Source organism: Amia ocellicauda, chromosome 20, assembly GCF_036373705.1.
Source record: "Amia ocellicauda isolate fAmiCal2 chromosome 20, fAmiCal2.hap1, whole genome shotgun sequence".
Taxonomy (NCBI): domain Eukaryota; kingdom Metazoa; phylum Chordata; class Actinopteri; order Amiiformes; family Amiidae; genus Amia; species Amia ocellicauda.
The window spans coordinates 5,056,364-5,070,717 of record NC_089869.1 but is presented as its reverse complement, the minus strand read 5'-3'; the positions used below and the strand labels follow the sequence as shown (position 1 = coordinate 5,070,717).

The window sequence follows — 14,354 nt, the reverse complement described above, 5'->3', positions numbered from 1 at the left end:
CCAGTCTTTCACATTGACATTAGGTGACTTTATGCCACTCCTAGCGCAACAATTCAAGCAGCTCGGCTTTGTTTGATGGCTTGTGACCATCCATTTTGCTCTTGATCACATTCCAGAGGTTTTCAATGGGGTTCAGGTCTAGAGATTGGGTTGGCCATGACAGGGTCTTGATCTGGTGGTCCTCCATCCACACCTTGATTGACCTGGCTGTGTGGCATGGAGCATTGTCCTACTGGAAAAACCAATCCTCAGAGTTGGGGAACATTATCAGAGCAGAAGGAACAACCTTGTACGTGGCTTGATTCATGTGTCCTTCACAAAGACAAATCTGCCCGATTCCAGCCTTGCTGAAGCACCCCCAGATCACCGATCCTCCACCAAATTTCACAGTGGTTGCGAGACACTGTGTCTTGTAGGCCTCTCCAGGTCTCCGTCTAACCATTAGGCGACCAGGTGTTGGACAAAGCTGATAATTGGACTCATCAGAGAAGATGACCTTACTCCAGTCCTGTACAGTCTAATCCTTATGGTCTTTTGCAAACCTCAGGCTGGCTCTACTTTGCTTCTCATTGATGAGAACTTTGTTCTAGCTTTGCACGACTTCAGCCCTGCCCCTAGGAGCCTGTTTTGAACCATCCTCGCCGTGCACTTCACCCCTGATGCCGTTTGCCATTCTTTTTGTAGGTCGCATGATGTCATCCTACAGTTGTTGAGTGACATTCAAATGAGTTGGCGGTCATCCCGGTCAGTGGAGAGTTGTTTTCGCCCTCTGCCGGTTAGGGATGTAAATATCGTTTAAAAAAAAAAAAATAGTTTAAACTATTCAAATTATAACGTTAAAACGTTTAACCATTGAGGACTTAATCTGGTTGGCGATACCAAAATTTTGCCCCACGATGCTGATACCAATTTTAGTATTATGATACTCTATACTAATGATTCCACTAGATGAGTCACATTAAACCTTTGCCACTTAACTAATAAAAAAACTGGAGAATGAATTTGTATAGGATTTAAATAAAGGCAAATCTGGTAAAGAGGTACCGTGTGTCACTGTGGTATTGTGAGCCCCCAGAAAATACTGACATGTTCCTCTCGGCTTATATATATATATATGTGTGTGTGTGTGTGTGTGTGTGTGTGTGTGTGTGTGTGTGTGTGTGTGTGTGTGTATATATATATACACACACACACACACACACATACATACATTATATATATATATATATATATAATATATATATATACCACCTGCGCCTGAAAAATGAGACATGATTTGAGATGCGGAAGGCTATTGCTAAGGCTGCGAAACGCAGTAATAAACAAATAAGATGCCATTTGAAAGCTGTGTTTCTGTAGTTTGTTTTAAACTTTCCTTTTGATTCCAGTTACTTTTGAGGTACTGTAAAAGTGTTTTTGCCATCCAGCTGGTCCTATTGCAAGAGGATAGTGATGACAAAAGCAGTGGTTTTTATACTTTTCCTTGTTAAATAAGATTTGGTTCAGGTGATCATCTAATCAGTATGGAATGGCTGCCATACATGTAGAGATGCTGATTTAAGAAAAATTTGAAGTGGTCTCAATTTTTTCCAGAGTTGTGTGATATATATTCATATTTTAAACAAATAAATAAAAAACAACAGGATTTTTAAACCAGGGGCCGGATTAAATCAAAACTTTGACCCACCCTCTCGGTTGCGGCTTCATTTTTACTAAGATGCCACTTTCTTCTAATCATAAATGTAATCCCTATGATGTACAGGTTTGTAGTTTGCTATTAGCAGGTGGGTCAAAGTTTTGATTTAATCTGGCCCTAGGTCTAAATTAATCCCTTGAGTACAGAGCATATTTACAGATTCATTTTGCAGTGTCATGTACTCTTAGTTGTTTGCTTCAGTGTGCATTTATTGTTGCCCCTCGTAGGATGGCTCCTGAAGTGGTGATGTGCGAGACCTCCAAGGACAGGCCATACGATTACAAAGCCGATATCTGGTCCCTAGGCGTCACTTTAATTGAGCTTGCACAGATCGAACCTCCAAACCACGAGCTGAATCCAATGAGAGTCCTGCTAAAGATCGCCAAGGCAGACCCTCCGACACTGATGCAGCCGTCACGATGGTGAGCTTTCTGTTGTAGTCATTGAATAAAGAATAGCTTTACCATTCTCAAAATTAGCCATGGTTTTGTCTTGTATATGCACTACAGCTATTATTATAGAGGGCGTGGTCTGCTTCCACATTGTAGTAAAGTGGAGGTGACATTTTTACAGTGTGGTGGAGAGAAAATGTTATCTTTTTGCAGGTCTCCGGAGTTCAGCGATTTTCTTCGGAAATCACTAGATAAGAATGTGGACAACAGATGGGGCACAGCTCAGCTCTTACAGGTGAAATTTCTACTTTCCATTCATGTGTAATTGTTTATGTACACCTCCTCGCATACCATACAGGACAATTCTCAGTTTATAATGAACTGAAAACCCTTTCCTGCCATGAAGTACTAAAAAAAATCCACTAAGACTGTTATTGGCATGGTCTTTTTTATTTTATTTTTATTTTGCTGTGATCTGGTCTGTTAAAACTGTGTTGCATGTGAAAACAAAGTGTGTTTGACATCTCGCTGAGTAAACCATGGCCTGCCCCCTAGTGTAAGGTGTATAACATATAGTTGCAGATGGGTAGCATAAGTAGGTAGGCAGATGTTCTTAGTACTGCTCATGACCACCTGCTATAAAGTTGCTGCTGTATTCAGCTTCCAGTAGACAGATGCCTCTGTCAGGGAACGTCTGTGCTTATGTACCTACGTCAGAAGCAAGGGCTCCTTATGGGCTTGGGTTTATATAACCCTAACAAAGTATCCATCTAGTCTGACAGACACGGCAGAGGATAGCAGACGGGAATTATTCTGCGCTTTGCTAAAGCACCAGAGCCTGAGTAAAAGGCTACTTGGACAGTTTGGCATTTTGTTGACCGACATCATAGTTTTGTGCAGAAAAGCTCGGCTTCTCTATGGGCTGGATAATAAAATCGAAAAAATTGCCCATGATGAAGATCTTGTTATCCAAGAAATTTCATCTTCTAAGACCTGCCATAGCCTTTGTGGATCATATTGCGAAACACAAAAAGGTTAGTATCTCCTTCGGGTTTGTCTTCATTACAGCCGTCGTTGCATAAATTAGTCTAGTCTAAAGTGTTTTTTGGATATTCTGCTGTTATGCACTAGTGTAAATGAGAGTAAAACGTATGGAGGGATGTCATTTAATTATGGAACAGAACATTTTTCTGACATGACAAAGTCTTTTTATTTGATATGCTTTAGTGAGTTTTCCTTTATCAATGTAAAATATTCTGGAAAGTAAAACAAGTTTTTATGTATTTTTAGGCCTTTAGAAGGATTTCCAATTTTACCACTATTCTAACCTTAAGTAGTCACTGTGTCATGCAGAATGTAAACATGCTAGCCAGTGTAACGTAAACTGCGACTGGCTGTATACTTCAAGCATTTGGATATTTTACACTTCACGATCACCTGACCGATATGTCTGTATTTCCTCCACTGAATGTTTCACGGTTTCCTGAGATAATGGATTTATTTGATTGAACGTGTTTTACTAAGTTACAAATTAATACCATTATGCGGCTCCAGTGTATCATTGAAAATATGCATTGACTTTCAGTAGAATAATACACTTGTTTTTGAAAGGATATCTATGTAAACATGGATTGGAATTATTATTAATAATAATAATAATAATAATAATAATAATATTATTATTATTATTATTATTATTATTATTATTATTATTATTATTATTATTTTTATTTCTTGGCAGACGCCATTATCCAGGGCGACTTACAACATAAGTGCAAAAATACAGAGAAGTACAAGGCATCAATCATTACAAATTCAACTTAGCTAAAACATAGCAACAGTGAACAGTTGCTAACAGTGAACTACAAAATAATATTCAACTTTCATATCCTGACATACTCTGAAAACGAAGGCTTCTGTAGTTTAAACCTTCTGAAAATACTTCCTAGCCATTCCTATGTTGCTGATGTGATGCAGGTTGTGACTTGTATTTGTACCATAATCTGGTTTAAAAAATAAATAAAATAAAGGTGGTATTTAATGTGTCTTACTTATATTAACCTTATATAATATATATTAACATTATTTTAAAGGCCCTATGTTTTTTTTTTTTATTATTTTATTATTGTAGGTGCAAGACAACTTAAAATCAAGTAGTATTATCATGTTCAACCTATTTTACAGTAATGATTAATGAATGAAAATATAAAGTGGCACTCCCCCCCGAATTAGTTGAATTAGTAAGCAAGTATTGTTGACCATACATGGAGATGAATGAAGTATTGACCCACAACACCTGCCATGTATAATAAGTGTCTGTTAGGCAGCTTGGGTTACACTGGATTAGATGTAGCAAAATGTTGATTGTCTGCCATGAGTAGCTTATTAGCCCATTTACTGTCTTAGATGGCAAGTTGTTTCCGAACTCTTGTCCAAGTTAGATAAGCACTAAAAAGAGTGCAATAATCTGTTTATGTAAATACAGTTATATCAAACTACTGACACCAAAGTTGTTAACTAGATTTTAGGGTTTCTGTGTACTGGACAATCTGGACAGCTAAACACATAATTTCAGTGCCTACACAACTCAAGGAAATATGATGGGAGGAATTAGTCCTGGAAAAATCATGTCAAAAAAGGACAAACATTTGTATTTGAAGAGTAACTCTGTATGTATATATATATGTGTGTGTGTGTGTGTGTATATATATATATATATATATATATATATATATATATATATATATATATATATATATATATATATATATATTACACAATTTAATTGTATTTAAATAGGTGTAGATTGGTGAGATTTAAATTTGAGGAACACCTCTATAGAGAAAAAAATGAAAAGGGTGAGGATCTGTGTTTTGGCTGGATAGTGTCGTAGACAAATTAATGCCATGGAAAGCTGGAAATTTCAATCGATCGTGGAGACTTGCTTAGTTTTGTCCGTCTCCGCATATTTTTAGGCCTTCACTAAAAGTTCATACATTTGATATTTATTTATGATTAACAAGGAATTTTATTTATTTTTTCTTTTAAAAAACAGCATCCATTTGTGGTGAATGTTGCTGATAACAGACCACTTCGAGAGCTTATTGCCGAAGCCAAGGCAGAGGTTACAGAGGAGATCGAAGAAGGTAAAGAGGAGGAGGAAGAAGAAGAAACTGATCCACAGCTGGTAAGTGTGTTGTCATAATCTGAGGTATAGACTACACAAAGCAGATTCATTAACTTGGATGCTGGTGCTTTAAAAAGTCACCTTTTTAGCATGGCTAATCTTGTAGATATTCTTTGGAATCTAGTGGATTGGGTGTGCATTGGATTTAATTTATTTTACTTTGAATCTTATCCAGGTTGTCCCTGGACACAAGCGTGCCCCTTCAGATGCTAGCATTGCAAGTTCTGAGGATGAGAAGCTCTCGCAGTCTGCATCCATTCTGGAGTCTGTCTCAGAGAAGACTGAGCCTGAGAACACGGAAGATAAGGCCAGTGACAAGCTGTCAGATGAGGGCATAGGAACCAGTGAAGCTGACAAGACTGAGAATGAAAAACTCAATGAGCACAATATTTCAGATACTAGCAATGAAGACATGGGCAGTGGGGAGGAGCTTCTGGTGGACCAAGAGGAAGTGTCCACGGCAGACAGGAAAGAGAACATTGTAGAGGCACCAAGTGCTTCAAAGGAAGATGCCGCTAAGGGAGTGGCGTCCTGGGAAGAGCAAGATAAGATGATGAAACCTGAAGAAAAGAAATCTGACACAGGAGCTGCAACCGAGATCAAAGCAGAAAGTGGCAAGGAGGCTGCAGAGCAGAAAGAAGCAGAGAGCAAAGTAGAGAATGGTCCAAAAGAGCCTGTGGTTGAAGGCCTCAAAGCCCCTGAATCAGTGGAAGAACCTGCTGGAAGTCCCTCTGATGAAGCTGCCGTGGTGGAAGGAGGTGACAAAGAGGACCGCAGTGAAGTGGAGGATGGAGAAAACCCACAGGAAGAGGCTGCTGAGAAGGAGCTTGTCAAGAAGGAACAGGAGAGCACCCCAGAAGAACCTTCCCAGGATGCTTCTGAAGAGACGACCCAAGTTGGAGACAAGTTTGCCCAGCCAGCCAGTGAACAAAACACACCAATGATGGTCACAGTGACCAAGCCTGAGGGCACTGTGGAAGAAGTGAAGCCCTCCGTACCTCTGGCTGTCAGTGGTGATCATGAAAAGGAACAGGAGGCAGACAAGGCACCAGAGGATGTGAAGCCGGTCTCTGCCGGTGTTCCTGAAAAAGAGGGAGATGTTGACAAGGCTGTGCCTGCAAAAACAAAGGGAAAGGAGAAAGATACAGACTCTGGTAGCAGTTCTGCAGCTGATAACAGCAGCATTGACCTGAATCTGTCCATTTCAAGCTTCCTCACCAAAAACAAGGAGCCAGGATCAATTTCTATTCAGGTAAGATAAGATAGCAATTTCCAATGTTATGATTTTTAAATCTGCAGAAGAATCTGTTCAACTTCCCTGATGGAGAAAGACCAACTAATGGAGGGGAGGGACATAAAATGTATATCTTCTCTGTCTTGCATAGGAAACCAGGCGACAGAAGAAAACCTTGAAAAAGACCCGGAAATTCATGGTTGATGGTGTAGAAGTCAGTGTCACAACATCAAAGATAGTCACTGACAATGACACAAAGAACGAAGAAATGAGATTTTTAAGGTATGAATTAAAAAAATATGTATTCATATATTCACAGACTATATCTGATTGAAAGACTTATGTGCTATGGTCTACATATCTGTTTTAACCCCTCCCTGAAGTTATTTTGGAATTATGGCTTCATTATTACCCCTAATCCTCCGTTAAGAAGGTACATCTTAATAGCTTTTGCTCAGGGTTTTTAATTCAGATTACATCACATGAATCTTATTTTCTCATAACAGTAGACATCCTAGTTGCCTGTACTTAATGTCTGAGAAAGATTAGCAGTAGTGTTAACACTTTAGTTGCTGTAGACTGACAAAGGGCCTACATGAATTAGTGTGTCCCAAAGCTTTGTAGGAAAAGTGGTTACACTTGTAGATGGTGACTAGATACCATTTTATTTCCATTGATAGACGCCAGGAGCTGCGTGAACTGAGGTTATTGCAGAAAGAGGAACAGAGGGCCCAGCAACAGCTTAGCAACAAGCTGCAGCAGCAGAAGGAGCAGATATACCGCCGGTTTGAACAGGAGATGACGGTGAGTCAGCAATTCTGCATACAGAACCTGAAACTGATCTTTTAAGAGAACCAGCTGAAGATGATTGAAAAGTTTTCTATGTGAAAATCTATATTTAATCAGATTGATTTCTTGTCTCAATTCGGTAAAGTCTACACCAGGGATGGTGAACCTTTTTTGTCTGGAGTGCCTAAAGTCTGATTTTGTTTAATATATATATATACATCACTAAGTGCCAAGGGTGCCAATTTGTAATCTGGGATGTAAAAATGTTTTTAAAACAATATTTTGATGTTGTAATTGTTATTAAGCAAACCTGCCAAGAAAACAAATAGCAATTGCTATGGACAGATAGAAGCCCTCCATCCAATCTCCCACTACTTGCATCCACTGCTAACTTCCTCCCACCCTGAATCCCCCTCATCCCTCTTGTCTGGAGAACTTGTGAGCTTCAGTCTGCTAATGGGACTCCTGCTGCTAAATATATCAAGGCACCAAGAAAATGTGCATCAAATAATAATATAAATATGTAGTTTCTTTTTGTCCCTCATTCCATTTGTGTTTACAAATTATATTTCATAATACATTTACAGATATAAAAAAGCAATAGTAATAGTACATCACCAGATCAATCATTTTTGGAATATGGCCCTTTTTATTTTAGACAATGTCTTTAATCCTCATTCAAATAAGATCAATCAATCTAGTTGTATATAGTGGAACACCAATCCAAAGCATGTCACAACATTGTTTTTGTTGTATGATGCACTTATTCTTAATTTTCAATATTGTAGTATTGCTACAGGGCAGTAATAAATGTGTAATACATTACACATTAGGTTTGAGGATTATAATGCTGATGTACATTTAAATAAACAATCTGCAGCAGAGGGACTCGTGGTTTGTTTGCCATTGCACACAACCATTTCCAGGAACCTTAATTTTTTCCCATCTGATATTTACTTAATCATATCTACTGCTTTACATTTTGTAAAATTACTTTGACTAATAGTAGCATCATATACTGCATGTGGCACTACTTTTTTAAACAAAGAAAATGCTGTGGTGTCAAACTACCATGAAATAAATGAGTATCCAGACCACAAATGTACTCTGCACAACAGAGCCATTTTTTTTTCCCCATTATATTTTTGAGAATGTACTGCTTGCTTTTGCCCACTTTATGAAGAGTGGTCCCATTTTTTAATTTTTAAATTTTCAAAGTGTTTCAAGAATGGTAAAGCAAAATGCTTCTTTCCAGCATGTCCAACTGACACGTCCATTGCTGACATCAATCGGGTTAGGACCAACTCACTTTTTTTCTGTTTTCTCCTGGTCCCAGAGTGCAGCATAAAACAGTCATAACATTAAGATATGAATAGTCAGAAAATGTTACCACTGCTAAATCGTTTGGGGGGTGGGGCCGTCCTTGCAAAGCAAACTGATTAGATTTCTAAAGTGCCAAAAACAAACCAAAAGGCAGATAACCTGTTGGCATGCACAACATTGTCGTTATCTGTCATAGGTTCACCATTGCTGCTCTACACTATACCCAAAACCATTTTTTGATTTAAGAAAGAAAAAACAGACCGAAGCAGTCTGGTCATGTTCTTCAGCTGGCTGAAAATCTTGGTTGTTTTGGCAGGGTAAGAAACGTCAGTATGACCAGGAGATAGAGAACCTGGAGAAGCAGCAGAAGCAGACTATTGAGCGCCTGGAGCAAGATCACACCAACCGCCTGAGGGACGAGGCCAAGCGCATCAAAGCAGAGCAAGAGAAGGAGCTGTCCAAATTTCAGAACATGCTGAAAAACCGCAGAAAGGAGGTAGGAAACATCATGCTTGTGTCTTCCCCATTGGATGAGCACATGTCTAAAATGGACAGCGCTGTACCAGACTTGTTGCCATATTGATCAGCTCTGTATGGTGTCATGCAATGCTGAAGCCTGGTGTGGGTGCTGTGACTTCTGAAACATACTTACTAAAGCTTTCTTTTCTGGTCTTGCATCTTTTATTTTGTTCCGGTTACTTTTAAATAAACTTGATTAGTATATAAAGCTGTACTACTACCTCCTAGTGTAGTGAAAAATTTCTGAAACTTATTAGAAGTTGCTTGCAGCAATATGTGGCATGCAGATAAGGAACTAGCATTACATGCAGCTTGTTACTTTATTCTGAAGTTTTAGTTTTATCATACAGGCTAATCTTTAGAAAAAACATGTTAGCTGCATCATACCTTCATACACTTCACTAACTTTGAGGCCTATTTAAGGCCTCAATCATAGGATACATATCTCTCTATCTATATAACATCACACTTTCTATTTATACATTAGTGAGAATCGGGTTTTATTCTTTATACTTATGGCTTATTTCTTTTTAACTGGATGCTTGTCCCAGCTAGTTGCAACTCTCCAGCAACCTCTGTTATAACAGCCTTCATAAATTAAGTTTTTGGTGCAATAAGAGGTGAATGGCTATACCTGTTCCTGTCTGTCTGGTTGGTGGCAAAATGGTGGAATGCTCCCATCAGAAATGTTGAGGCCTTGTTTTCCCATGCCAGTGAGATCTGAACAATGTTTTCATGTGAGCATACTCACTATTGCACTCTCACAACTCATAACTCAATTTATATATAAATATGAATTTGTAATCAATTGGAATTCATTGGCATGGTCTCTTCTTTCCCAGAAGAGATTTGTAGAAGAGCAGGATCTGGTTGTGGGAACCCAGAATAGCACTTGTCCTGGATTATCTAATGCTATTTTAGGCAGGGTAGTCTAAAAGTAGTCAAACCAACAGTATAAAGTAAATTTAGGCCTGGATTAAATGTAATACTTTGACTTAACTGTCAGTTGCATTTTCCAAACCCTGTACCCGATGATGGCGTTCCATTGGGTAAATGTAAAAGTGACAATCTGCAGTTGTTGGACTGGTCAGAGTGTTAATTTAATCTTGCATTTTTAGTTTTGTCATCATGGGGGTGAAAAAGGAGGAACACTAGTACACGCTAAGGTTTTCTAACTTTTGGGGGCATGTTGTGATCATTTCAATGCTTGGCTGTTGTATGTAAAAAGGGCTCAAACCTTGCATTCATTTTGAATATGGCAACACTGATACAAAGACTGTGGTCAATTGCATTTCAAATCTCTCTTCAGTTACTTGAAAAATGCAAGATGCCATTTGCTAGTTTTGTTTATTTTATTTGTTTGGATGAATACAACTTTGATATTCTTGTAGGCATAGAACTACTATTTTTACTGAATTGTACATAGCTCTATACACTACGACTGACATTTAAATTATTAATACATATATTTTAAATTAAGATTTTACTAAATGATACTTCTTTCTTCAGATCTCATTTAGACTTTGTTCCCCATACATTAATACTGGCAGTAGAAGAAGGTTGTGACTTTTGAAGGAGTTACAATTAATGTGCCTTTAAAAGAATAGCTCTGCATAATCTTTATATAACCATCACTTGTTGCCTGACTTTGCCATGAAGGATGCAAACAAAGACGTGCATGAATATTGAGCACTGAAGCATGTCACAACTTCACATTCCATATAGCAACAGTTCTCAATTTCCTTTTAAATATTCTGCATATTACATTCAAGAACCCATCAAATAATGGATTTGACAATTCAGTAAAATATGCATTTAAAACTTAATTAACAGTTTTGGTCTTAGACTATTAAAGGTGTGTTTGTTTTCAAAAATGCCACAACATCCTTCAGCTATTCAAAAATGTAAAATAGCACAATGTACTGAAAATATTTAGATCACCTTCCCCTTGTGAATTATTGTGTAACGTGTTTGTTCTCTAATGTGTCATTGTTTATATTGTTGTTGGTTCTTAACTAATGATGCCTGTTGTGTGTCTGCAAGTGTGCTTTCTGGTTTAGGTGGTGGGTGAGAGGTTGGTTGGAAGTGGTGTGGTTTGTGGTTTGCACTATAATTTGGAGTAACCTTGTAGTGTATGTAGTGCTTTTCTTCCTCTAGGGGTGACTTTACACATCAATCCAAAGGCAATCTGTATTACTTGATGCACTCTTATGTTCCTTTGTTTGAAAATAATATAAATATTTCACAATTTAACTCGGTGGTCTTTTATTTAAATGCCAAGAATGTGTATTTAAATTCTGATGACCTCTGTGTAGTCCAGTACGGGCTGATGCTGATTTTTTTGAATGCATGCTATGAGCACTTCTGTGTTTTGGAGTTTTCCATTCACTGAAAAATATTCATAAAATAAATAGTCACACATGTCTAAATTTTAAATACTTTTGATTTTGCCCATCTAGATATAAAATTGATAATCAGAGGCTATAGACGTGCATCAGGTAACAGATGCTTTTAATAGTTTCTAGTAACTCAGAAGGAGGTGGACTGTGGACAGGCTGTCCTGGGCTTGTTTTTACCTGACCTTCAACTTTCCCTCTCTGACCTCTTCTGTTAACATACATCATCACTAACTTTCATTTCAACACTGGATCGTTTAAAATGCGGTTTACACACGACTACACTATTTTCCTTGGGAGATCTTTTTTCAGAGGGTATTATAAACCTTTAAAAATGTAAAAGATTTAATTATTTCAAATTGCAAAAACATGATCTACTCAAAAGTAATCTTGCATGCTGTAGCACTAATACAGGGAAACTGGTTGGACAAAATGCCCTCTAGCTCTCTAACTCAAAAGGCTTGGCTGCCTGTTTTCATCATGAATGCTTGCTGTGAAAAGAGATTCAAAGCATTGTTTTCCCCACCGTCTGCATGCTTATACTATAGGTGAAAAACGAAGTGGAAAACTCACCCAAACACATGAGAAAAGAGCTCATGAAACGCTTGAAAGAAGACCTATCACAAATACAGCATGAACAGGTAAAACCAGCAACCATCACTGAACGTCACACCCCAGCAGGTGGGATCGTGTTCAATCTCTCCACCCTTGTGAAAAGTTAAATGCAATTCAGGTTTTTCAGACCCCCAGGGGTTATTTCTCCTTTAACGTCTTAAAGTTCAGGGCATGTGTTTAAGAATCTAGTTGATCCTTAACGCTATTGAGTTTAAAATGATGCAGGCAGAGGAATGAGCGAAGTCCAATATTGAAAGCGCGGTATCAATTAAATAACTGAAGCACCTTTTTCATCATTGCACATTTCTTCTGTTCTGTACGTTTCTTCCTCAATTCTTTCTCCAAAAGGCCCAGGAATAATAATAATAAAAAAAAATTAAAAAGCCATGATGCAACAACGCTTGCCCTGCAGCTGCTCGCAGTGCCCAGCTCACATTCGTGTGGCACAGATTTCCACAGTTCTGCCCCACCAATGGGATCAGGAAATTCTGCAGGAATGTGGGAATCTACCCTATAAGAACGCGAGCCCAGTGAGCTCGTATGTGTGTGCTGTTGTTGGTGGGGTGCTGCGAGTGTGTTGCTCTTGTGCCGTGTTGCTGACCTGGGAAGTGCAATCTGTTTGAATTCACAGGGTGTCGCCCAGGTTATGATACAGTCTTTTCAGTTGTCCTCATGTACACTCTTCAACGCTCAGATGCAGGATGTAAGTTTCCTTCCCCTGTTAAGCCTTTTGCTCTTTTTGCTCACGTGTGCTGTTTTGGGTCCATCGCTACGTGCCTTACCGGTTTGCATCAGGCAATTTGATTTAAGTGAGGTCTGTTTGAATAGAGATGCTTCAGGAATTGGTATGGCTGTATCTATTCCACCTCCCCACCCCTTAATTTATTTTGACCTGCTTCGTACAGTATCTATGGTGTAAATGTGGCTTTTGTGCAGCGAAAGTGAGGGTTCAAGTCAAATAGTCTGATTATAGGACTTAAAGTATTAATATAAATTGTCATATGACCATATTACATTAAGTACAAATATCAAAATACCTGTATCAAGTCCAGAGTTCTAGTGAGCATCAACGAAACACGCAACATTTGTTGTTTTTTCTTAATCTAAAATCCCTGTGCAAGGAACATCACTACACAAAAAGACACTGGAAAATACACCCTGTAATATACCAATGCAGGTACAATAGTGTTCTCATTTTGCTACAACACATTATGGAGAATGGTATGTAACTATTACAGTACATTACAGTAACCTAGAAGTCTGGGTAGATTTACTTCAGGTGTTTGATCACTATACAATTTGGTCATGTGCCGGATGTTGGCTTATAGATGGTAATAACAGCAACTTTAGCACCAATATGTTGATATTTCTTTCACATTAAAAGATTAAATTAAATTAAAGGTAGCACGTGTGAGCATGGCTGTGGTTCTGTATTGGAGTGCTTTTTACTATTTTGGTACAGTGATCTTTTTCTTACCTTTTCTCCCACTTTATTATACTTTTAGATTTGTCCTCTTCACAATGAATTAAATTATACATTAAAAATAAAGGATTTGTATTCTTAATACCAAGACAATACAGCAGTTGCAGGATCCTGTGTAGGTCTTAAACACTTAATGAATGAAAAGAGAATGAAGCAGATAGGACATATGCTTGATAGGGGAATATATTATTTGAAATACTTTGTTCTTTAATCATTATGGAAATAGTTTCTTCATTCGTCAGCTGGGAACACAAAATGAACATATACTTAAAAGGATTTAAAAGGAGTAATACTAATGGTATATCCTCGCATAAATCCACAGATAAAAATCTGTTATTGAATTCATTAGCCATCTGAACAAAAGCATTTTTAAGGGTTTCTTCTAGCATTAGTCATAAGCCTTGTTCCCCCCCCCAAAAGGTTGTTCTTTAGCCATGATGTATGCTATTGCTAAACCTCACGTTTATTTTGTCGTTCATCCATCAAATGTTTGGCTTTTTCATCTGTACAGTATTATGAGCCTGGCAGTTGCTTATGAAAAACGAGACGTTCCTCTCTGCAGTGATATTTTATTTTTTGTTGTGTTTTTCTTTCCTCCCCAGTTTGTGATCGTGGTATTGCCAAGTGCTTGTTTAATGTTGCATGATTCTCTGTCCTCTGCCTGCTGTGCTCTTTGGCATAACAGATTCACAACCAGACCCTCCCCCCTCTCGCTTTCCT

General features: G+C 38.1%; 1 protein-coding gene across 3 annotated transcripts in view; it reads left to right on the top strand.

Moving 5' to 3' along the window:
- slka (STE20-like kinase a) overlaps positions 1 to 14,354 on the top strand; it is a 40,806-nt gene that overhangs the window by 19,996 nt on the left and 6,456 nt on the right. Inside the window, exons 6-13 of one of the 3 annotated variants that reach the window (XM_066693218.1) lie at positions 1,924 to 2,118; positions 2,302 to 2,383; positions 5,144 to 5,275; positions 5,451 to 6,527; positions 6,661 to 6,791; positions 7,190 to 7,313; positions 8,938 to 9,117; positions 12,085 to 12,177. In XM_066693218.1, coding sequence (XP_066549315.1) covers positions 1,924 to 2,118; positions 2,302 to 2,383; positions 5,144 to 5,275; positions 5,451 to 6,527; positions 6,661 to 6,791; positions 7,190 to 7,313; positions 8,938 to 9,117; positions 12,085 to 12,177 — 2,014 coding nt within the window. Of the gene's footprint in view, positions 1 to 1,923; positions 2,119 to 2,301; positions 2,384 to 5,143; positions 5,276 to 5,450; positions 6,528 to 6,660; positions 6,792 to 7,189; positions 7,314 to 8,937; positions 9,118 to 12,084; positions 12,178 to 12,782; positions 14,353 to 14,354 lie in introns of those variants that run through there. The other 2 variants (XM_066693220.1, XM_066693219.1) reach the window with 2 other exon arrangements.